This window comes from Syngnathus acus, chromosome 20, assembly GCF_901709675.1.
Source record: "Syngnathus acus chromosome 20, fSynAcu1.2, whole genome shotgun sequence".
NCBI classification, from domain to species: Eukaryota; Metazoa; Chordata; class Actinopteri; order Syngnathiformes; family Syngnathidae; genus Syngnathus; species Syngnathus acus.
The window spans coordinates 5,187,192-5,211,582 of record NC_051104.1 but is presented as its reverse complement, the minus strand read 5'-3'; the positions used below and the strand labels follow the sequence as shown (position 1 = coordinate 5,211,582).

The 24,391-nt window shown below is 40.5% G+C and overlaps 1 protein-coding gene across 6 annotated transcripts; it reads right to left on the bottom strand.

The window, feature by feature from the left end:
* Positions 1–711: 711 nt before the first annotated feature.
* slc12a7b (solute carrier family 12 member 7b) lies at positions 712–21,441 on the bottom strand. 6 transcript variants are annotated; one of them, XM_037279593.1, is made up of 26 exons: positions 21,130–21,441; positions 11,653–11,747; positions 11,275–11,406; positions 11,008–11,154; positions 9,682–9,736; positions 9,476–9,606; positions 9,161–9,402; positions 8,824–9,035; positions 8,528–8,695; positions 8,353–8,451; positions 8,111–8,168; positions 7,624–7,798; positions 7,429–7,547; positions 7,157–7,255; positions 6,808–6,927; positions 6,621–6,725; positions 6,174–6,342; positions 5,907–6,102; positions 5,669–5,838; positions 5,460–5,591; positions 5,292–5,399; positions 4,975–5,091; positions 4,347–4,519; positions 3,978–3,992; positions 2,869–3,002; positions 712–2,566 (listed from the first exon to the last, which is right to left on the bottom strand). In XM_037279593.1, the coding sequence occupies exons 1-26, from the start codon at positions 21,335–21,337 to the stop codon at positions 2,475–2,477; spliced, it is 3,471 nt and encodes a 1,156-aa protein (XP_037135488.1). In that variant the 5' UTR covers positions 21,338–21,441; the 3' UTR covers positions 712–2,474. The 6 variants fall into 6 exon arrangements, with proteins under 6 accessions (XP_037135488.1, XP_037135490.1, XP_037135489.1 ...); XM_037279595.1 differs by lacking the exon at positions 21,130–21,441 and adding an exon at positions 16,629–16,982; XM_037279594.1 differs by lacking the exon at positions 3,978–3,992.
* Positions 21,442–24,391: the final 2,950 nt, after the last annotated feature.

Genomic DNA, 24,391 nt, shown 5'->3' with positions numbered 1-24,391 from the left:
ACATGTACAATAGAAATAATAAAATACTTATGTTAGACACCTTAGACATCAAAATTGATCTGAAGTGAGATTACTGGACTAATGGCGGAAGTAGAATTATCTTTTCTTTTACTTTTTGAGACCGTCCTTTTGAGTTCCCGTTTATGCGTACTTGACACCTTACGCCGCCGCTTCTGTTTTAACCCTTCAGCTTCCTGATAAAATAAACCACTTGAAAAGCGCAAATTAAGGACTTACCATTTTTGCTATCTATTAAGCCTACCTATGAATCTATTTCCAGTAAAATAGTTGAACGTTTTTATTTATTGATATTACTGTGCCAAACACCTGCCCAATGATTCACTTGTGATTCATTAATGAAAATATCAACAGTTACAACAATGCATAATCAAGCTTCTGTGTGCGTTTTAGTTTTCCAATTTTAAACAATTTAGCCACCCAGGGACCCTATTGATTTGGTCAACAATCTAAGTGCAAAAACAATTGACACAAAAGCAAAACTACTTGTACACAATGCTGCTCTCTAGTGGACGAATGGAAAACAGCAAGGAACATCGACTGTTGCAATACCCTTATTTATAATTTCAATGATCAATGTTTTACTCCCTGCACCTCATGTGCCAGTTCTGTTTTTTTTTTATGCTTTTCAAACAAGTGTCCATTTTATTTCTTTGCACCTCATGCAGAATAAACCACAGACAACTTGACAGATTTATTTCAGCACTTTTAATAGTTACTCAGAGAGGCACAAATATAATTTACAGGGCTACCGTTTCTACGTGTGCTCCCACAAAGTGAGTTCCTGTTCCAGTTTCTTCACTTCTCAGAACACACATATACACGCACACAAACACACAATTCTGCCACTCGCCTCACACAACCGAGGCTTTTTTTTCTTCTTCTTCCGTTTTTCGCTCCTTAGTAAAACTGCAATGTGTTTCCACATATTTTCTTTTTATCTTCAAGCCTTCTTGACACCTTTGAGGTAGATAACATTCTCCAGTCGCCTCCCAGTTCTCTCTTCGCTTGTGAAATGCAACTTTGCCACCCCGTTGAACTTTTGCACCATCAAGGTAAGTGATATGATCACATGTGAGTGCCACTGATCTCAGTAATGGAATTAAAAACAAAAATAAACATTGATAAAGTGATTTTTAATTTTCCAAAACTAGAAATGTTCTTTGAGGTTAATCAGGACAAAGAAAGACTGTAACAATGTCAAAATCAACACCATGTACCCTGTTTACTTCAAAAGTGAAGGTTGCCTTTCTGGTGGGTTAAAAAAACAACAAAAAACTAAAAGCCGTACTGCAAAATGGAGCTGTCTTCATTTACACACACTTCCTCTTCCTGCCACTTTTGATAAAAATCAACAGACACACAAAGTAACAGAAGTTCAGTTCACGTAAGAAAAAACTACGGCTAGACCATTACGATAACAACCGAACAAAACACAATAAAACATACAAAGATGTGATAATGATCACTGGACAAAGTTGAACATTTTCAAGCCAACATCTGCAGGAAAGTACAACTTTTATTACTTTCATAATAAAAAAAAAATACTGCTAATTGATAGAAACTGCGGAGGGATAAATGACATGGGAGTATTTTTCTTTTGTTTTGAGAGCTGCATTTGCTGAGTAACACTTTTAGAATAAATGGATTTTTATGACTGGGGGAGGGCGAAACATTAAGACTTCCACAGTTTCTTTTCAAATTATTTTGGCACTTGCTCTTACGTCTACTGAGCTAAACAATGCTAATTCAGTCGGGTGCTCAAAGCTTGATTAACTAACAATTTAATTGCACCAAAAAATATTACACGAGCGGTAAATAGTGTCGATTTGACGTGAGCTAGCCACAACGCACACTTTAAAGATTACAGTTAGTGCAAAAGTTTGTCAGTGTACGATGCAATTTGTGCTTTTGTTTAAAATGCAGTCAAAGCCAATGATGACATCATCCAATAAAGGAATAGAAGCTCTAACTGAGTTTGTTTGCGTATGTATAACTTACAAAAGCCAGCAAAGGGCGGGCGGGGTCACCAATCAGAGCTTGCAGCATGAAGCTTCATTTCACCAAGCACACAAAATTCTCTTGTGCCTCCCGGAGTAAAAGTCACTCCAAGGATCAACATCACAGTCAACATCGAGTGTTGACGACATGACAACAACGAGGGAAAGAAGTTGAAAAAAACAAAATGACCTCGTCATGAGTTGAGTGAAAAAGATAAAGTGTCTATGCTCTATTTTTTTTTGCGCACTGCGCTCGCTCGCTCATGAGCCCACAACATCTCCGTTCCCAAGGACCTGCTGACTAGCCATCCATCCCTAGTGATTCCGCCATTCCATCTTAACCCGATTAAGCGTCCTCCTTTTCAAAATAAACGCCTGGTGATTTATATCCAAGGCGGGGCGGCCCATAATATACAAAATGGGGTGGGAGCTTTGTTTTTTTCCTACCCACTCTCTCTAAGAGTAAATAGTTATAACTTCCCGCCCACCGCCTCGGACAAGGAGGACTCGGTTCAGACCCTCAAGTAAAACCTCGAGGAATTCCATATCTGGGAGAGAAGAAGTGAAGGAATGTTTGGTCTTAGATAATGCAATCATGGTGAAAGAATATGGAATGTGATGCCAAATTGTTGCTTTGGCGCCACCTGGTGGCATCTATATAGACAATTCCAAACCTGTTTTGATAGAATTCCGTCTGCAAGTGACTGACATCGACCTAAAGAGGTTTGCAAGTGCTTATAGACGCCACTAGATGGCGCCAGAGCAACATTTCTACATTCGACATAGCACAAAACAGCAAATAGGTGAGTTATCAGAGATGAGCGGTTTCCCCGATGTAAATAAAGGATACAGTTTTCATCTCCTCCTCGGTTCTTGGGTGGTCCAGGCATGTTGAGGAGAACCAGGTGGGCTCCCTGTGACTTGTTGACCACCACCTCATTCAGTTTGATGGCTGTGTGCATGCGGCGGACGTTGGTCTGGTTCCTAGTTTAACAAGAGTACGTACATTTTATTTATACAGTACAGGACTTTACCCAGTGCTTGTTTAAATTGATAAAAAACAGAATCAGAGAAGACACACAAAAGCGTCACAGTATGAGACATAAAAGTAATCACCATCAAGCACACTTGTGGTCATTTGTTTTAACTGCAACTTTAATTTTGTGTTTCATTAATTTTCACTTAAATCGAGGAACTCCTTAAAAATGAAGAGTTCTGAAAATGGGCCAACATTGCAAATCTCGTCACATTATAACAAAAATAAATAGATTCATATATTTTATTAATTACTACTGTCTGTCAAGTCAGTAAATAAAATGGCTGCCAAAAACTTTTAAGCCTCAACTGTATGTCAGTGAAAGTCGGCCGCAGACAAACAAGCAAAAATTGTTGAAATTTGATATCAAAACTTAGCCTATGCTGAATAATGCAAGCAAACAACTTTTAAACCAAATTACATGAAATTGTTGACACGTGTTAACAAAATTCTGCTTTCCAATGTCATGAAAAAAAGTCATTGTCAGGAGCCATCGTACAGTTTAGGCCTGGGCATTAAAAATCAAATCAATAATTTTGTATTATTAAATTCTAACAACATGCGCTTGACATTTAGTCACATCTTCAAAGAATAAACTCATCGTTGCATTGGATGGAAAGCACAATTTTGCTATCTGCAAGTTAGTCAAGGGATACAAACCCACATGCAACGAAAGTGGCACACGTACGCACACACACACACACACACACACACACACACACACACACACACACACACACACACACACACACACACACACACACACACACACACACACACACACACACACACACACACACACACACACACACACACACACACACACACACACACACACACACACACACACACACACACACACACACACACACACACACACACACACACACACACACAAATAGGGCTAATAGAAAGCAACTTACAAGCTCCCCCACTCTCTAGAAGGAGAAAAATGGGACAGAACAGAGACAGCCTTTAGATGCATCTAAATTCAGCGCTACTGCTAGCCACACAAGCTTCTAACTGTCCCACATGGATCGCCTTGACGAATCGTCTGACACCCAACGAGTAGTGTGATGACTTCGACGAGTTAGTCCGCATTAGTGTGCACGTAAGGGGGCGAGACGTGCACTAAGACCGAAAACATGCAGGCTCACCAATGCAGCCTGAATCCTCATGCCATGCACGTCATTATTTTCTGGGGAAATTTGACGTATGAAGTACTAGCGGTATCGGGACTTAGTATCGGTGAATAAATAATTTGAGTAAAAAAAAAGTAGTATGGAACTTACGGCTTCATGTTGAAGAGGTCTCGCATGGCCAGGTTGGAGTTGCACTCGCGGTTGCGGTTACGCTCGGTGAAAAGTTTTTCCTTGGTCCAGGTCATGTGGACCCGATCAGGGAGCGTTTCGGACTTGTCGTTCATGGAGTGGGAGGCCGTGTTTCGATCGTGGATCAGCTGGGCCTGGAGTAGACAGAGATGAGAGACGGTAGAGTCGGAAAGACAGAAAGAATATGTCCGAGAATGATGAAAAGTTGAAAGAACGCCGTGATGGGAACCCAAGAAACACAAAACGATATTGAGAAACACAAAGAAGAACGACGGGGTATAAAAACAGGAAACCAGAGCACCGTACAATCTAAAAGAATAAAACACAAAATAACAGGCCACAATCACCAATATTTTTCCAACTTATTTCCAGGTGGGTGGAGGATAAAATGGGGCTGGGATCATTTGAATGTAGGACTTGGGGCGGCATTCTTGGTGCGTGATGGCTTGGTATTCACAAAGCATCACACAGCTATTGTGTTTAGAACATGCATGGCTGATGATGGAATCTGTCAACTAAATACTAAATGTTTGCCGTTACACTTTGTGAAGCCATGGCCACCATCGTGAGGGACAGTGACAAAAACTACCTCATCCTCCTGCGTGTCCTCCGTGGGAGAGGACTGCCGGCTGAGGCTTGCGCCCTCGGCAGCACCTGGGTTCTTCCTCCGGATTGAGTTACGTGATTCGTCAGTGATACTCTGAATCTGAGTTGTAGCCCCGAAAGGTGATTGCGGGTAAAAAGCAAATGGGACCAACCGTCAATGAGTGGATCGCCACGATGGAGACCTTAGTTTGGTTTTTCGAGACTAGATTTAGATGATCTTTGAACAATTCCCCAAAAAGTCAGAGAGCACTCAGAAAACAGTAAACGGAGAAAAAAAAAAAGCGACAGTGGGGTCAGTACCTCTCGTTCCCTTTCGGTCTTGGAGAGCTGCATCTGTTTCAGCATCTGAGACCTTTGCTCCATCACGAGCGTCTTCTCATAGGTGAAGGCTGAGATGTCATTATCATGCTGCACACAAAAAGAGCAACATCAGTCACAATTTCAGCGTTACGTTTCCAAAAGCCTTACCATTTCCACCACTTCAACTTCGGCGTTCAACCGCAGGTGGTAAAGGAACGTCTGGAGATCTTTCTTCATCTGTATGCTGTTGTCATCCATCTGGGCCACGGTGAAAATGCGCATCTTGCACTTTCTCCACACCTGAGAGAGAGTCGTAAAAGTAGAAACACATGTCCCACTAGCATTTGGCAGTTATGCTAGCGGAATAATTGACCGACCTTGTGCTGTCGTAGCAGGAAAGGAAGAAGCATCAACAGGCCTCCATCGTGGACCACCCACCACACATCAATGGTTCCCTCACCCAAGCGCTCTTGGTTGGTGGGGAAGCTGTCCACGTTTTTCGCTACGAGCAAGGCCTGATGGGCAGATGTGGTCTCTCGTATCGTCTCTGTAGAATCATGAGAGCAGGTGAGCTTCCGACAATGCTATACTAATTTTTATTGTCTGGTTCTTCACCTATGAAATTCTTCCACGACTGCGTGTCATTGGACTGCTTCCAAGTTCCCGGCCAGGCCATTAAGACCGTGTTGTGCTTCATGCCTCCCAGCCCGGCTGACTGAATAAGATGAGAGACGCCGTCTCTGAGGTTGGAAGAAACGACAACATGGCAGAAGCCCTTGGTCCGCTCCGCTGTCATGGATGACTTTATATTCTGGAGAGAAATGCAGTAAAAAGATTTAGGCACACTGTCTATGCGTCTTTAGCTGTGTTTTTCTCTCATACCTGCTCGGCCTTCTTTGCTTCAGCATCTTTGGTGAGAAAAGTTCCTTCCAATACATTTCCCACTATGGTTAGACCTTTCCCAGCCTTCAGCTGAGAGGTGAACGAGAGCAGGCGAGGATGCTTGACCGCTTGGTCCGAGTCCAAATTCAGCAGCACCAAACACTGAGGCCTGGATTTACAAATAAAAAAAATACGTAAACAAGCCGGGCTAAATTAATCGGACACACCCGTTGATAAAAGGAAGCGAGGTTTCATCCAAGTTCAGAATTTGCTATGGAATGATTTCAGCCTGCACGCCGGCACAGGTCTGTATGAAGGTTAATCAAATTAGTCTATTGAATTATTGAAGAATCACATTACTGAAATCCACTCTGGGTCTATTCTTGTCTGGATTTGGTTTACCGCGGTCTAGAACAGAATCAGACGCCACAGTGTGACAGCCTGTACCTCCAGTTCTTGGTGTGTGGAGGAGCCTCCTCGAGACGAATGAGGGCGAAACGGGCCGCGTTGAGCGAAAGGCCGCGGATACCGTCGCCCCATTCCTTCTCTGCCCTAATAAAGCGCACAAATAATGGAACACGATTAAAGTTTGATTTTTGTTTTGCAGAGCACTTTTATATGAAGTCACTCCCACCCTCTGTATTCAATGTATTTGTAGATGCAGCCAGCGATGACCATGGCAACAATGGCATAATACCAGGATGAAATGAACATGAGAGCCAAACACAAGCTCATTCCCAGAAAAGACAGAGCCCTGTAGAAGAAGGAAAAAAAAAAAAAACCAATTAACAACTCTCATCTACTAATTACAAAATCCATCTATTTATAGAACGGCGTCATGCTTGTCATGGACAGCTGAGAGGCTTAAAAATGGAGTAAAGTGATGAAATTCAAAGGCGTTGGCTGGAATTTTCTGCAAGCTTTGCTGCGGAATTAATCTTAATGGAGATGAATGTGAATGAAAGGAACATAGTTGGACTTACCAGTGGTAATATTTGAAACGTGGTCTCCAGTTTGGTGTTCGCAGTAAAGTCTGAAGTGCGCAGGCCAAGTTGACAAACAGGTAGCACATAAGGAAAAACCTGTAAAATAAAATATTAGAAAAATATATATATAAAATAATTCATAAATATAAAATATAATATAAATAAAGTAAATATAAATATGAAATATAATAAATATAAAATAAAAATATACTAATTGATATGTCGTCTTGATTGACATTTTATGATCTATTAGGGAAAGCGATACCCACATGGAGAGTATCGGAGCCACGGCGTCTAACGAGGCGATGAGAATTCCAATCTCACAGATCGCACCGGTTAGTAAGAGAGCCCAAGTCGGTTCTCCATTGGCCTTTCCGTGACCAAAAACCTAAACAGCACAGAGGAATTTGTCAAGGCGAAAGCATGATCTGCTTTGACCGTATATGGAGTCGTCCGTGTCTTGCCTGTAAAAAAGGTACTATGCCGTCTCGTGCGATGGCTTGCAGGAGGCGGGGGGCGCCGGTCAGACTCTGGAGTCCCGCGCCGCAGCAGGAGAAGAAGGAGCCGATCACAATGACCCAAGGTGAAGGCCATGACAGCGTGCCGATAACAAGGTTGCCTTTAACAGAGTCGCCGAACCTGGGGGAAAAATGTGGATAATGTGTAGGAATGGCTTGCTGGCAGTATTCCAAATACCAGTTGACAATTTGAACTTTACTCCACTTTTTTTAACATTAGTTTAGAGAAAAGCTGCCAACATTGCTCCTCTTTTTGCAATTATGCCTCATGACCTCAATTTGAACCCTAGATTGAAACCTCATGAATACAAAGCTCCACGTCTCAAGAAAAACAGAGAATGACGAAACGCAGAACACGCAAGTCAAATAAATGACTCTAATCAGTAGATTTTTAAAATATGTGCCGAATATTGCAATGTGTGTAGAGACTTACTTGTCTCGAAGTAACACACCCTCGATGCAAGCACCAAATAGCACCACACAGGTGAAATCTGATGCAAACCTTTAAGGAAAATCATTTGAGCAATGTCGAAAGGCAAAACACACAACTGTTCCAGAGTCCAGTGGTATTTAAACAAATTATACTTGGTGATGTAATCCTTCCATGAATTTACTGTGTCACAGTGTGATTGTGTTTCCAAGTGCTCATTGACAGAGTTACAAATAAAAGGATACATATGATCGAGGTGGTAAATATAGCCAGGATGGTTCCAACTGGGATGGACCTTTGGGCATCCCGCAAATCACCTGATCGATTAGAACCGGCCATGATACCTGAAGGGTCACAAAAACTTGTAAAAACACAAATCCCAATTCTGAACTCCGCTTATTAAAAAAAAAACACTCTCACCAGTGACAGAAGGGAAGTAGATCCCAACAAGCAGAGTAAAGAAGGAGGCAATATCATTGACCACATAGGGAAGATAGATGTCCTGAGTGGGATCACTTCCTCCGACAGAAGACAACTTCTTGTTTTCAACCAACATACCCAGCGGGCCATATTCCGACCACATATTTTCTGAAATGGTCAGAGAAACAGAATTTCATTGGCTTCGCTAGTATTTCTACTCATTCCTTGCCAGCCCAGTTAAAATTGACATCTATAGCCGTCAATGGTAGTGAATGAGTTCATGTTTTTGTTCAAACCTGAAATAACTCCACTGATAAGTCCAGGGATTCCTTGAATCTGGGTCACGTTGTTGTTGAGGAAATACTCATTGCAGGTAGCATTGGATTCGGGTCCGTTACAGAAGAGCTTATACAACTGGGTGGTTGTAGTCAAATTACCGATCGTGTCCACTTTAAGACACTTGTCAAAGTTCTGGTTCTGCAAGGTGCGGTTCCCCAACATGCAAACACTACGAGCAGGAGAACGTCAATGGGTAAACGTACTTTTCTGACATTTGATTATTTTTTTTGCTGTACTCGAAACTCATTTAATAAATGTGTCTCACAGATATCTGCATTTGTACTGATGACTCACGGGAAGTCGGGTGGCTCGAAGATAGTCTTAATGACTCCGGCGTAGATGGCAAGGATGGAGAGTATGACGCAAGCCAGGAAGACCAGGGCGAGTTTGTTGACATATTTGACTCCCACGAAGACAACCACGGACATCAGTGTAAGGCAGCACGTACCGTAGACGCGCATGTTATTCAGGAGGGCTTCACCTTCATCCTCCTTCTTTTCTGCCACAAAGATGGCCGCCTTAGGCACAATGTAGGTCTGAACGGGAAGAGAAGACATGTTTTAATGAATAATTGTTGATGACACTGGATGCAGGGCGTGCTTTCCTCACCAATAGAATCTCAATAGTACCCAGGATGTACATGGAGCCCGCAAAAGTTGTACCCAGGTAGAAACAGAGACCTACAGCTCCACCAAACTCAGGGCCGAGTGATCTGGAAATCATATAGTAGGATCCTCCCGCTGTGAAAGAAAAAAAAAAGGAAGTTAGAAATCATCTTAAACTCCTGATTATTAATAAATGAGTTAGCATCATACCTGGCACAACGCCATTTGTAGCAATTGCACTCATGGATATGGCTGTCAGCATCGTCTGTAAGGAGCAAAACCTCAAATTAATTATAAATGGTACAATTCTTGTAACCACTCCGTTTAAAACATCAACATTTATTGCTACTTTGTTTGGGCATGACTGAACTGCGGTCATTTGCGACACGTGTAAAAATAATTTTTAACTGTCAACTTGATGCTGTCAATGCTGGCTTCATTATATAAAAAACAAAAAGTAGAGTCTTTGGGTGGGTTAAACCATCATTTAGTCTGTTAAAATACATCTTCAAGGCTTATGCTCCAAATCTCTTGGATTGGTAATGGATATAAGCGTTTGCGAGAAATTGTGGAGCTGAAATTTTCTTCTCAATAAGAGGAAGGATAGCAGACACATGGAGGTCAAATTTACTTCATAATAGAGATGAACACGTGATCAGGGAAAATAAAAAGTGGCGAAAGAGAGCAAGGAGGACCTGAGCAGGGCCGGCAAGATGGAAGGCGTGACCCTCTGTGACCACAATAAACCTCCGGCTCTTGGTCGAGCATCCGGTTTAAAACGTCAGACAAGCTGGAGTAAAGCCAATTAGTTGATAATTTTACCGTTCACTTCCTCTTAAATCCAAAGCAGCTATCCAACTTGGACTTGCTCTCTACCAGGAATACTTAAGATACCTCGAAGAAACGTAATGAGACGTTTGATAAAAATAATCCGAGCCAAGTCTCACATTATGTATAACCTGATACGAAAATTAGTTTTGTAGTTAAAATCCGACGTATTTACATTTGTTTTTATACTGATGTTCATTAATGTGCATTTTCCCTATTCAAATAAATAAAATAAAATAAAATAAATAAGAAAAACAAAAAGCATTTGGTTGAGATCGGACCCGAGGTTTCTGCATGTACTTTCCCTTGATTAATCTGAAAGTAATCCATTGTCCGCAGCGGGATTGGGAAATATCCGCAAGTGTGTGAGAGTGCGCATCGCAGTATTTCTGACACTTTGCAGATGGAGGGATTATGCGTTAAGCGCGGGGGAGCATAAAGGTTGGTCCTTCATTATGGCACACGGATAGACATCAACACACACACTCATGAATTTATATAATCATGCATGTGACTACTCCAAATCTCTTTATAAAATACAAATGTTAAGAGTGAGGCCATATTGTGAGTTTATTTTGTAGCCTTTTACACTGCCGGTCAAATATTTTGAAATTGTTTTGTGTACAAAAAACACAAGCATTGAAAAGAAAAGTGAACGATTCTCATGCACCAACGTTGCAGATGAAACAATTTTGGTTGAATACTCACGCATGAGCAGCACAAGCCAACAATAGCCAAAGATTCTAAAATGCCGGCCGTGCCGACAATCCAGGTAAGGCGAAGGAAAAGGATCACCCCCAGAATGTTCTGGAGGCAGGGGAGATAGACGCCCATGAAGGTTCCCATTTGAGGACTCTAAAGAGAGAGAGAAAAAAAGGTCAGACAATACATACAACCTTGAAACCAGGAAAATATTTAAAAAAAAAAAAAAAGGTCAGTCCGTTTATAATATAGCCAATAATCATCTTTATTTACTTTGACAGCTTTTTTTTTGGAGCCCTCATCGTCATCGGCCTCCTCGTGTTCCTGGGCTCCCTGGGTGAGATTTGTGTAGTTGGCAAGTTTATCAAGAAGTGATGACACCATTGGGTTGCTGTCCATCTCCTCCTGTAATCAGAAAAAATGGGATTTAACATGCATAAAATGAACAGAGAAAACACTTCACATGAAGGATTCATGACGTGAAGGTTACGTCTTTTCATTAAGTCGATACAAAGTCCAGTGATCAGGTTAGCCAAATGGCAGAGCAAAGTACTTGGCAGAACCTCGGCTGGATAAACATCTCCAGGTAAAGAAGCGCATTAATAGTTAAAATTGTAAAATTGTTTCAACGGAAATAAATATTTTGCTTACCTCAAAAAGTGCCATGTTGGTGCCATCGTAACTGTTGCTTTTGTCATTGTCTGTGTTGTTGATGAAGGGACTATTTTCCTTTGGGACACCGTCACCTGCGGAAACGCAAAACAGTTTTGTCTTTAGGGGCACTATTTGGGCATGTGTGGCAAAGAGTAAAGAGATTCATAACAAGCCTCCCATTGCCATCACTCGGGATAATAATCTCTTAAAAGAGCAAATTTACATACAAAAAAATGATCATCTATTTTCCAGCACGTTGATGATTCACATTTAATGGGGAAGTAAAAAATTAAATGAGTAAAGTGGATGTAACCACAAAGATGAAAAACAAAGTGCAACATTATTGAAGAGGATGATGGGAACGGATAGATCGGCACTCAAACAATTACCCACATAATATGTCATCCAAACTGACCACGAACATTTTAAATGGCGAAGCATCGAAACCACCCGCTGTATAGCTGAAATTGTTTTTGCCTTATTATTATTTTGCAAACAATAACATGCTACCAAAAAAAATATGCATTCTGTATTCTTTTATATAATTAGTACTTTTAAATGTATATGCTTGGAAACTACACCCAAGTGGTATATAAAAATGGATGATGGATAAATAAAATAAAATATCATTTTTACAAGATAATGTATCACTAAAATCACTAAAATGACTTAAACCTAACAAGTGCATCAACTAACGTAACCATATGCGGTTTCAAATAGATGAGCCGCCTCCAAAAGTCTGACAGCAAGGATTTAATGGGTATCTTTTACTCTTTGATGCAGATGCACGCTGAATAAGAGGCTTGCACTATGGCTTAGTCTGGTGTAATCACAGCGAAAGTCACTATGTCCTTGCACCCGACGGCCCTTTGCAGCAGTGCTCGATGACGTTGTACAATGCAACATTTTTAAAAATCAATATCCTGCAGCTCTCAAATGATTTCGTGGCACATTTGTAATATGACACACTAATCATTTAACCTTTTTTGCTTAGCATACCAAAAAGTATCAACATGGTTCCGCTTCCCTGTCAATAACTATTCCAGTGACCTTGTGCTGCACTAACAACTGTAATAGGAGCTCAGCAAACGGGCTAGCATCAACAAATCAGTGGAGCACAAATACCACAGTTAATGCTATACCACATTAAAAAAGCAAACTGAGAATTAACAACAATTAAAATAAATAAGAAAATAAGCAAGCTATGGATGATTTTTGTCATTGTTTTGAGTTTCACAGTAATCAGGGGAGTGCAGAAAAACAATGACGTCACATGCTTGCTGAAAAAGCAATATGGTGCATTCAGGGTGCTTTCATACCGTCGGGAACTTGCAAACACACTGCACGATGAGAAGCCATGCAACAGTCCTGGTGACCTAGCAAGCCTTGCAAACTGATTTAGTATTGCATGGGGGAACTAGACTACGTAAAAAAGCTACAAAATACAATTTTTGTTGTTTATTTTTTGCATTACATGATGACGTTGAAACATTTCTGATTATAACAGGCATTGGATAGCTCAGGCCAAGAAGAAGAATCCATTAGCTCAATGCTTACTGATTTCGTCATGAGTTAGCGAGAACATTGAAGATCAGCTAATGGTTAGGTTGGCTTCTCTAGTCACTGTGGTAATAAATGACCAGGCATCCTATTTATATCGGCTAAGCCGTGCACAGTGATGCTGCCTAAGCTGCCTAACGTTTCCAGAGTTAACTCAAGGCGCACTCTACAAACATAGGGGAGTGACGAAATAGCATATCGGAGACATCACAACTCCCAGATGTTGTCAACTATAAAAAAAAAAAAACATTTCCAACAGAATCAAGCTAAAGGGAGGAGTTATCTCAACCTTGGTGTCAGCATAATAGAAATGTTTACAAAATAATAGCATTGTGTGGTCTCGAAGTAAAAGATGTTTTAGATCATCAATGAAAGATTCCTAACCTTGAGATTCTAACAAATATTTGGTGTAAAGTTAGTCTAGAAGCTTTAAGACACAATTTACAGGTGAATTGACAGTCAAAGCTCAAAACGACGAATAAAAGCTCAAAAAGAACACAAACAACTTTTTAGACATTGTCTATTTGTCAGCAGCATTACTAAATATTTTATTTGTTATTATTATTGTTTCATCATTTGAGAGAACAAGCTACTTACATTTCAAATATATTTTGGTTTTGACAATAATCGAAAGCCGAATCATGAAACCAAAAGCCGATCAACGTATCACTAAATCCAAAATGCAGCATAAATGAAAACTTCTTCAACTCACCCCTCCGACGAGAGCCTCCCCTCTGCTCCATTTTCAGGAGCAGGGTTTAAAAAGGTTCACGAGAGGAGGGGGTCCTAACAGTGGTCCCTGCGGAACTCCAGTAATAGGGGGTCCAAAGTATAGCGATATTGTTTGTGAAGTGCAGAAGTCAGGAATGCTGCCTGTGCTGTGTGGATAATGTGAGGATCAGCTATTTCTGTGACTGGGTATGTGCGTGTGTGTGAAAAGTGGCCTGTGATGACGATGGCAGCGACAGCCATGGCTCACAAAGCGCCCGTTACCCTCCCATCCAAACCGGGCATGCGCGGCCCACGTGTTTTGCCTCCCTGAGCTTCTGATCCCTTCGACTCAAAGTGAATGGGAGGAGCAAAGAAAGCGAGGGAAGCGGAAGGCTTATGAAAAAGCAAAAGTGTCAGGACAGGAAGGGATGGAGGGACAGAGGAATTCAACCGAGGGCTACCTGAAGAACATTCATCAACTGCACTCCAATTTGTCTCAACGACGATCATTACTCGATTATGATGCCGATTCCGAAAGAAAACATTTGCAGGACATTAACGCAATAGTTCGGTTCGAAGTGTCGCTAGCCAAAACTGTTTTTTGGCTGAAGAGACTTCAGGTAGGCTACTCCAGGAAGTCGCAGCTCTTGCTCTATGACCCTACTTTTGTTTTAGCTGCTCATTAATCTGTCTGCCTAAGAGCATGTGAAGTGGACTCAAATCACTTAACCAGATTAGGCTAATCCTGAACTTTTTATAAAACACACAAGCCACGCCGGAGCTACAGCGCAGAGCAAGTCCTGGCTCCGCAAATGTTGACGTGTGTCACTCCATGCTGGGGCACATTGGCTTCTTTTCAAGATGAGAAACTGAGCCATGACCCCGAGGCCTTCTACTGTACATGAACGCAGCTTTCGATATGATGCGTTAACATAGATAATTAACTTTGCGTTACATGAATTCACAAAATGTCTACTTCCTCATCAGTCTGTGTGAGCAGTAAACATCTGCTGAAGGAATCAGCCGATGGCTTTAGCTTTTAGAAAGGGGCTATCAAATCATTCAGTAAGAAGGATTTAATCAAGCTCCACATGGTTTCATGTCATATGGCTGCAATTTCAGTGTGTGTGAGTGCAACGCATGTGTTTGTACGTTCCACTCAATGATATCCTCGGCCCTTAAACCCGAAAGCAAACAACAGTCGGTTACGTAACGCTCGCCACAGTTTATCGCTGGTGGTGTCTCTTGGGGGGTGTTTAGGTTCAGTGGAAATTTAAAGATGTAAGAAATTACAGAAGCCATGGATGAAAAGGTAGATTCCAAAAGGGCCTTCCGCAAAGATCAGTAGATAGAGAAATAAAAGGAGAAATTTACAAAAGCTCTAAACAGTCTGTGCGGGTCTTATCACACATGAGCATATTGACAGAAGGGAGCCGGTAGGGAGGAAGAGATCTGTGAAATGGAAACAGGAAGTAGCAGGCAGAACGAGCTGAACAGTCTGACTTTTGGATTTTTTTTTTTTTCTTTAATGCTGCTCGTGACAAGTCATGTAAAAACGAATGATCTTTATGTACCATCGTGCCTTTTTTGAAATCATGTTTTTCATGAATCTTACATGAATTTGTTATTTACAAAACCTACGGCATACAACGGTATTAGTTGATGTTCTTCCTCAGCCAATGGAGTAAGTCATGCCTGTAAAAAAAAGTCACATTATGCTGGAACTGAATTCCACGTCAATGGAAAAGGGACTTTCCCAGTCTTTACCAGAAAGAAAACGTTTGCGCAGCATTAGACTGTACATGACCAGGTTTAAGCTGATGTAATGTGTTCTTTGTTAAGACTGAAGTTTGCATTGTCCAGTGTTAAACAGAACCAGATTTGGTTAAGCAATAAACAGGAAACTTGACTCAAAAGCAGATGGTCCGGTGATAGAGGAACTTTGGCATGAGGGGTCTGAAGGAGTGATTTTATTTTCAAGGGCAAGTTTTTTCGACCTACTGAAATGTACTTGATGACTTTATTTACCATCCACCACATGTCAAACTATCAACGCTTCCCACCCTTTCTGGGTAATGTCATTTTCAAGAAGATCAATGGGTACAATGTCCAAAAGTGGAACAATGGGGGAAGAAGTACGACTGGAAGAACTGTCCATGCTCTGCATCATGAGGGTGGTGTCTCGCCTCCCCCTACTCGGCCAACGGGAAGCCAGCCAGCGGGATAATCAATAGCAGAAACAGCGATTAAAAGAAATGTTCCACCCTTCACTAATTCTCGAGAGGCAACAAGGTGATTTCAGACACTCCCTTGGATGTTACGATATCTCGACTCTGTATGGTCACAAGAAAATACTGAGCTCTAACCTAGAGTCTGAAAAAATCCCAAACAGCGGGAAGTCGTAATTGCGGGCTTCTGATTTACCCAGCTTGAAAATCTTACTTCAGCTCCGTTCTAACTCGATCTGTGCCTAATTTGAGGGCTAGATTTGAAAATGTTGATGTGAATCTTTTGTTTTCACTCTGAAGGTTTGGAATGTGACTAGACAAGACACGAAGGTTTTGATAAGTTGTTTACACAACATGGATTCATTTCTTATCCTGAGTGAACCTGGATCTGATGTCAAGGAGAAAATGACTCGTTGACCTCATTTCTACCCATCCTGCATTCCAAAGATGCAAAAAGAAAAGATCTGCTCTCACCTGCAGTGTCCTGATTCTCTTCCAACTCATTGTTGTCATTGCCATCCTCCTCTTCAATCCTCTCTTTTGCCTTTTCCGAGTTGTCCTTCACGGGGACCACAGTGAAACTAGTCGGCATTTTACACCATGTGCTTCCTCTCAATGTCTCCCTGTTGCCACAGCCTTATCTCCGTCTCTGCGTCTCGCTGGTCCACTCCCTTCAACCGTCCAGCTGTTTTCACTTTGACCTTTTCTTTTTTCCTTTCAATGTTTTTTTCCCAGCTTGATTACACTAAGGTTTCTTCAAAAGTTTTGCGTCTATCACTAGGAGACTGCTCTGTACCGTGAAATCCACAACCCCTTTATCCAAATAAGGAAGACCAGGATTGACCCCGCCCCTATAGGGGGCAGTACCTAAACACAAGCAAAAAAAAACATGAAACGCATGTGTGTATGGGAGCATGTCTGTGATTTTTTTTTTTTTTTTTCCTGTGCCTGAGGGCAACAGCCAGTAATGTCAGCTTTTGTTCACAGAGAAGAAAGTCCAGAGTGTTCCACAGTGGGAGATTTCCTTCACAAGGACGGACACACATTGAAGATAATGTTTCCTCACTTCCTATGCAGTGTTATTTGACTCCACATGGATTAAAATGGCGGGTTGGGTCAATTTAAGTGGTTCTAATGATCATGGCTAGAAGTTAATGCATCTATCCATTTCCTAGACCGCTTTCCAATTAGGAAGCCCGCAAACTACATTTGTGCTAAAACGTGTGGAGGTCAAATGTTGATTCCACCTGTAATTTCTCTATTTCATCTGGCCGTGTTGCTTGGTATGCTCAGATTAAAAGTCATCAGCTGACAATCACACATTTGCTTAAGGGTACAGAGTGAGATATTTTTTTTTTATCTTGAGTTTCCCCATTAAGTAACCAAAAAACATTGTGTGATACAAACCAGCTTAAGGTATGTCATGTGAAAGAGTGGAAAAATAGATTTTTGCTTTTGGCTGAAGTTGGACATCAGGAACAAGCAACGCCCTTTTCCTCCTTATTCCCTGAGGATGATGACTTATTAGATCGATGAAGCCAACAGAAGGGTGGAAGCTACAAAAACTAGCGAAGGAAATTAGCAGACTGGAAGTGATAAATTTACAGTTAATCCCACTTCTTTGTTCGAAATGACCGGAGACCGAGGATTAGACGATCCGACATGTTTATTCCGAAAATTGCTTCCTCTTCAGTCTTGCTTCCTACTCAGTCTTCCTCTTCAGTGAAGTCGATGGTATTTCAGCACATTACAAAGCTTTTAAGACTTAAGCCATAAATCAACAGGCAGAGATTTACTAAAGGCACAAATAGGCTCACAAAGGACTTCAACATTTGTATGGACGGGGCATCTGGAAATGATTTTGCAAATATATTGCTAATTTCCATGATGTCTGTTTCATCTCTGGACAGCACTTACCTCATATGAGTCGTGCTGTAACTGTCTAAGTGGCCAGACACTCCGACTACCTCTACTCAGTCAATACGGCAAGGCCAGGGGGAACAAAATCTATATTTAGAAATGAGGTTACAACATAGCAGTCGTGTACTTTTATGTGTCAGCCAGTCGGTCATCTTCTAAATTTGTGTCATCGTGTCTGGAATATTTATTTAGTATAGAAAGGTTAAGATGGTATGAATACAAAGGCTAAAATTAATTAGTTTTGATTTTAGAGGCCTATTACTTAAATTACCAATCTTTGCCCAAGAGAAGGAGATTTTATAAATATCATTTGGTCTAACATCATAGTTGATTCTAAAATCATTTAACGTGCTAGTTGAAATTTAAATTCCAATTCTTGAGCTTCTGCTGTGATTATCTCATGCGCCATGCTGTTTAGCTAGTATGATACTTTGTTGCCCTCTTGTGAACACTCGTGGAAATACTGCAACCTGCACTCTCACTATGACATGACTATATAAAGAAAATAATTTGTGGGCTGACTAGCCTAACAGGAAACCTACTAGGCATATAGAGCACATGATATATCTGCACGCCAGACTTGGAGAATCTAAAGATCTTCCAGCCCTGACAGACTTTACATGGCATAACAGTAGACACTGTCAGAGTTTCCAAATCCCAGACTGGGAAAAGGTGACTGAGCCTTTTAGTTGAGCTAGAAAAAAAAAAAAGTTCCACGGATGGCTAATGAAAAAGGAGCTTGTATACAAGCATAACAAGCCAAATAGACAACTGCCAGTTCTCTTCTTGCAAAAACAACCAACACACTGTTTACTTATAAGTGTTTAGCCATGGTAAATTATATGTATATTTACACAAATGATCAGCGAAAAGTCTTTTCAGTGTCGTGCTTGAGCTGGAACCTATCCCAGCTGATGGTGATCTGACTTCACCACACCCATTTGAGCAGCTCCAGACTTACTACCTCTTCATCCAGACACAAGCAGAACATGAGACGCGTCTCTACACATTTCTGACATCTGATACTGACTGACGAAATGGCCTGGGAACTCTTACTGCTCCTATTTTGAATTTCTATTTCGACATGCTGCAAACTGTACAAAGCCTGAAAGGATTAATCACGTTTGCAGTTATTACGGGACAGTGTATTTATACCTTATTTTATACCCTCTCTCTCCCTCTGGTTTGGTGGCACTATAATAAGATTGTGATCCAGAAGAATTATTGTGTGTGAGGATATATTACAACTTTGGCCGCTGCCAAATGTTTACACTGATTACCAGCATTCTGATCTAATTAGCATTCTTATATTACTTCAAACGAACAAAGTACACCGACCATCTGTTTTCACAATGGCCCCACCTCATGAATCAATTTTCAAACATTAAAATGTCTTTGATCATTGGATGAGAGTAGAGCTATCGAATATTTTTAGAAACGATTATTCTATCGATTTTTCCATCGATTAATCGATTAAACAGATACAATTTTATTTGTGTATTAAATAAATTTCCCCCCCGATTATTGTTTATTTAGCAATTATTTTTGTTTTCTTTGACATTTTATAGTGATTAAAAAAAACAACAATGAAAATTGATTGATGGTCAATAATGTTCAAAGTAAAAACACTGCTTTCATGAGGGACTAAAAAAAATTGGGCCGCACAAGCAGATAAAATGGAGGCCAGGGCCCAGTTGCTGCGCTGACTGCTCGACTCCAAATAAAGTAGAGGTCAGCACATGACACCCAAGGTGCATGCCTTTTCAAAAAAGGAATACACACGCATGTGCAGCTTTAATTGCATCGTTACATAACTTGCATATCCCAAGATTAGCTAGTTTGATCATATAACACAATCGTCTCTTGGATTAATTATTCTTCCCTGAGGACTCCAATATCTTTGCTCAGGGGTCGTCCGCATACAGAACACTTAATGCGTACTTGAGGCAACGATGGACATTAATGGTCTGCAATCCGCAGTGGTCATGAACTGAATTTAGAATATCAACACTTGATGTGTCAACGCCACAAATGAAGTGATATTTTCGCCCGGCTATTTAAAAATTTACATCGTAAACTTCTGTCAGTTCGAGTCTTACAGCTGGATATAGGGAAGTTAGAACACAATGTGCTTGAATGGTAACAGGAAATGTACACATGTTCTGACATATGCTGTGTTCTGGTTGAAAACTGAAACTGTTTATCTTTGAGTAAATTATGTGCATGAACTTTTTCTTCATTATCACTAGTCTGAGCTGAAAACTTAATCAACTTAAATGAGCTGGGGTTGTGCTGTCCCAAAATGTAGTGAAAGATATTATATATATTGTATTTTTTTTTTAAAGATTTTCAGATTGATTAATTTCAATTGAGAGACATTTTTAATCATCACAATTTTCTGACAATTACAATTTATTTATCCGCAACAGAGAAAAGCAGAAGAAATCAATTCCGGGTCGTATAAACAAAATTGCCACTCTTCTTTAGTCAATAGTGCCCTTTTATAAACCGTTTCAACTTCCTCAAAATCACTGCATCCTATTAACAACAATTTTTTAGACAAGCTTCCCATAGACATTCGTTTTCAAGCCTCATCGTGAATTTTTTTTCCACTTTTAATTAATAGATCTTATTGATTCAATCTTGTTTCTATTAAATGACTCTCAACAAATCGCATGAGTCCAATATTTAATGGTGTGAACATTGAAAATACTTCACTGACATTATACAACTGGAGCTCTGCAGCTTTTTTTTTTTTTTTAATCCAATGTCAGCTGGGGCTTGTGACAGTGTGATTTGCTTTCTGTTTTGTTTTGTGATACAATCCATGGCAAACAGTTCTTTGCAATAATTTCATACTTAAAAAAAACAAAAGTTCCGAATATTATGAGAATATTCTAAGCAACTCTGCTCAAACTCCGACGTCTGTCATAACACTTTTCATCCCACAATGCAAAAAGATAAACAGCGTCTGAGTGAAAAGCGCACGACTAATCCTTGAGTGGTTAGAAGAGATAAGAAGTGGGACACTGCACTGACAGCTCGGCTGACTCACCGTATTTGTTAGGTTCCCTGTTGTACTTCAGAATGGGCACAGCGACATTGGGATCCTGCGGTTCGAACACCGGGTCCTCCTCCACTTCGGGTTCCTCCTCCCCGCCATCGCCACCGGTGAGCCGTGTCGTTTGGGCCACAACCGAGCCCGAGTGCTCGGCTGCATCTCCTCCCCCGTCAACCGGGACGACAACGAACCTGTCGCCCATGCTGCTGCACTTTTGTCGCCTTGTTTTGCACCCCCGTTTGAGGGGAGAAAGGCACGCAAATGGTAAGAGCAGTTAACAACATGCACGATCACCACGAGTTGATCGGAGGGTTTGATTACAGTGCACACGTAACGCCCTCCGCATCCCCTCATTGGACAACAGTGCCGGCCGGGTTGCTGTCAATCATCCGCCTACTACCCAAAGTGCGTCCGTTTTGCCGTGACGTCACACGCGCACAAACTGGATTGTTGGTCTTTTTATTTTGTTCGCCAAATTCGATGCTCACAAAGCCAGCATTTTGATTGATATTGATCGTTATGGAGTTGATCAAATTTGTAGGTAATAAGAAAGGCAAATAGTTTGTTTACATAAATACGCTGCACTTTTAAAGCAATTTCCAGAGAGCGCTATAAAAATCGGATGCGTCATTTACTAGATTTATTATTGCATTTAAACATTCTAAATACCTAATGAATTCCCTCACTCTTAGTGAGTTGAACCATATACATTTTCCTATAGAATGTGCTCGTTGAAAACTCTAAGAGTTTAGTAAATATTTTATTATGGCTTGCCTACATTTTATGGATATTATAACACTCAAATATATTCATCATAATTCTTCTTTAATATGCAGTAAATGTGTTTAATTAATTTATTAATAGCATCCTTTGTGTTGGAAAGGTTGATAAAAATGATGCATGAAAATGTCCATGGCTTATATCTAATTAAAAAAAAAAATATTACAGTGGGAAGCCAATCAACCACCATCCCAACATCCGAATTTTTAGCTTACCACTGAACAATGTTGGCAGCCTGACATTTACTTTCCTGCTCTCCAAAACCTCTCAAGTGAAAATATTCTGGCAGGACTCCAAGAGGCCACTCAGACAGTAATCACTTGAATGCCTGTTACGTCCAAAATAGACAGCTGGCAGAACAGTTGGATGACGAGAAGTGGGAGTGGAAAGGTTTAGAAGGAATTGCAGTGTTGAGTAACAGCTAAAGTCAGTTTAGTTTTTGATTGCACTTTGATTGTTTTGATAGGAAACGAAAAGGAAAAATCGGTCTACATTTTACATAATAGCAATCATCTTTTTAAAGAGTGTCCAATATATGGACTGTTAAATAAAATAAAATATTTGCCTACATTTTACAAATATGGATATTAAGCTAGTGGTCGAAGGGTCCCATCATTGCACCAAAGGCAGATTGAGATCGACAGAGGATCTTGTAATCCTTCATCCTTCGACTCATCATCACAGCACAGACTGAAATACCGATTACATGTTTGAATTGGTCGGCACAGATGTGGCTTTTAAATCACATACTGTAATAACATTTGCACAGCCTTCATTATTTTGCATTTTATTATGGTACGATTTCCACTGTTGTTGCGTCACGCCATGGGCAGAATCCATCTGATTGACTTCACTGGCTGTGGAGAGATTCCCAGAAGACCATCTGGCACGTCTTCAGAAGAACATCCAGACGTTGTCAGGACTTCATACAGGCACATAGAATATATTGCATTGAACACAACAGAATGTGGGTCAGCTTTTGCATGCATGAATTGATGCTCCCCTTGTCACAAAAAATAGTTGCGGGTCATCCATGCCCATTCTTGTTTTAGTAGTCTGAAGTTAGTTTAGTTAAACATGGCTAAATGATGGAAAGACTAAGTTTGTTTAAAAACGACAATGACATCACATAACAGCGACACTTTAACATGATCACCAGGCTTGACTGCAAATTTGCTTTTTCAGGGGGAATGCATGTTAGCAAATTAGAGCTTTTGGAGCATAAAAAAAAATGTCCAGAGGGGATAACAGCAGTGATAATGTAAGTGGTAAGGGACACAGTCAACTTGTTTTTGTTTGTCTGCAGATGTCATGCTATAACAAGATCCCTTGGGCTGTACTCCTTGGAGATTGAGATGTTGTATGTTGGAAAGGGTATGAGCACATCTGGTCTTTTGCCAAAATGTCATGTTGTATAAGACAGTGTGCTTCTTCTGCTGTCTGTCAGAGCAAATCTAATGTAACTGTACAGTAGTTCACAAGCAGCAGTTTGGAAGATAGCTGTCAATCAAAAAAGAGGCTTCAAACTTGTTCAACTATTGTAAACATGAAACAAATAGAAGTAAGAGTAGGACTAGATAAGCTTTTTCTAAATTATTATTTCTCCCTCTTGAACATATATAAACTACGTGCTTCACAATGATTTATGTGCTTTCTTTTTTAATATTTTTATTGCAATATTTTCTGCTACAGTGACACTGTGTATTCAAACAAACCACATAGATAGCTTAGTCTAGTCCTGTCGAATGCTAATGCTATATTGAGGTGCAACAGCTATAACCAAGACAGCACAAACGTGCGGGTCAATGCTACCGCCTATCTTTATTTTGGAAATTAGAATTATTTGACTTTTTTGAATAAACATGCGTAGCGACTGCCCTCTACCGGCAGAAAGACGCAGTGACAGTCACCGGTGGACAAGACTTCATATTTGACAAGCTTTCCTGGTACAGTATTTTTCATGTTCATAATTTCACTAATAATTTAAGTTATATCAACCAGCACAACAACAGTTATTAGAAGATTATATTATGCGTTGTGAATACAGAAACAGTACAATTAAAATGACCTAAATGTGCACGTAAATTGGAAGTCTGGACAACAACAGTCACAAGTACAGTAATTGCATTCATGTGACAAACATTTCATAGTAATATTTGGCATACATGAGCGTGACAATGTGTTAACCTCGAAAGTTAGTCGGTATTTGTATGTCGAGGTTGCTTTTTTTGACTTTACGAGTTTATGTGAAGAGTATTACACAACCAGCAGGTGGTAGTACAAGACTAGTTAAGCAACGCTTCATAAAAAAGAATGAATAAATGGAGTATTTGCTCTGCTTCTGTCAAAAAAATTCGTGTAAAATGCATTGACTACTTCGTGAACGCACAAAATACAATTAACATAGTTAACAAGAACAACTAAACTGCTATAGTATTCGTTGTGGTGAATATCAAACTGAAGAAATCCACCCTAA

Coding starts and splice junctions, on each gene's coding strand:
- slc12a7b (XM_037279593.1), bottom strand. CDS start 21,337: ATGGGCGACAGGTTCGTTGTCGTCCCGGTTGACGGGGGAGGAGATGCA. Junction 7,799..8,110: donor GGTGTGTTACTTCGAGACAA/GTAAGTCTCTAC, acceptor TTTTTCCCCCAG/GTTCGGCGACTCTGTTAAAG. Junction 7,256..7,428: donor GTGGCTCCGATACTCTCCAT/GTGGGTATCGCT, acceptor TTTATTTTACAG/GTTTTTCCTTATGTGCTACC.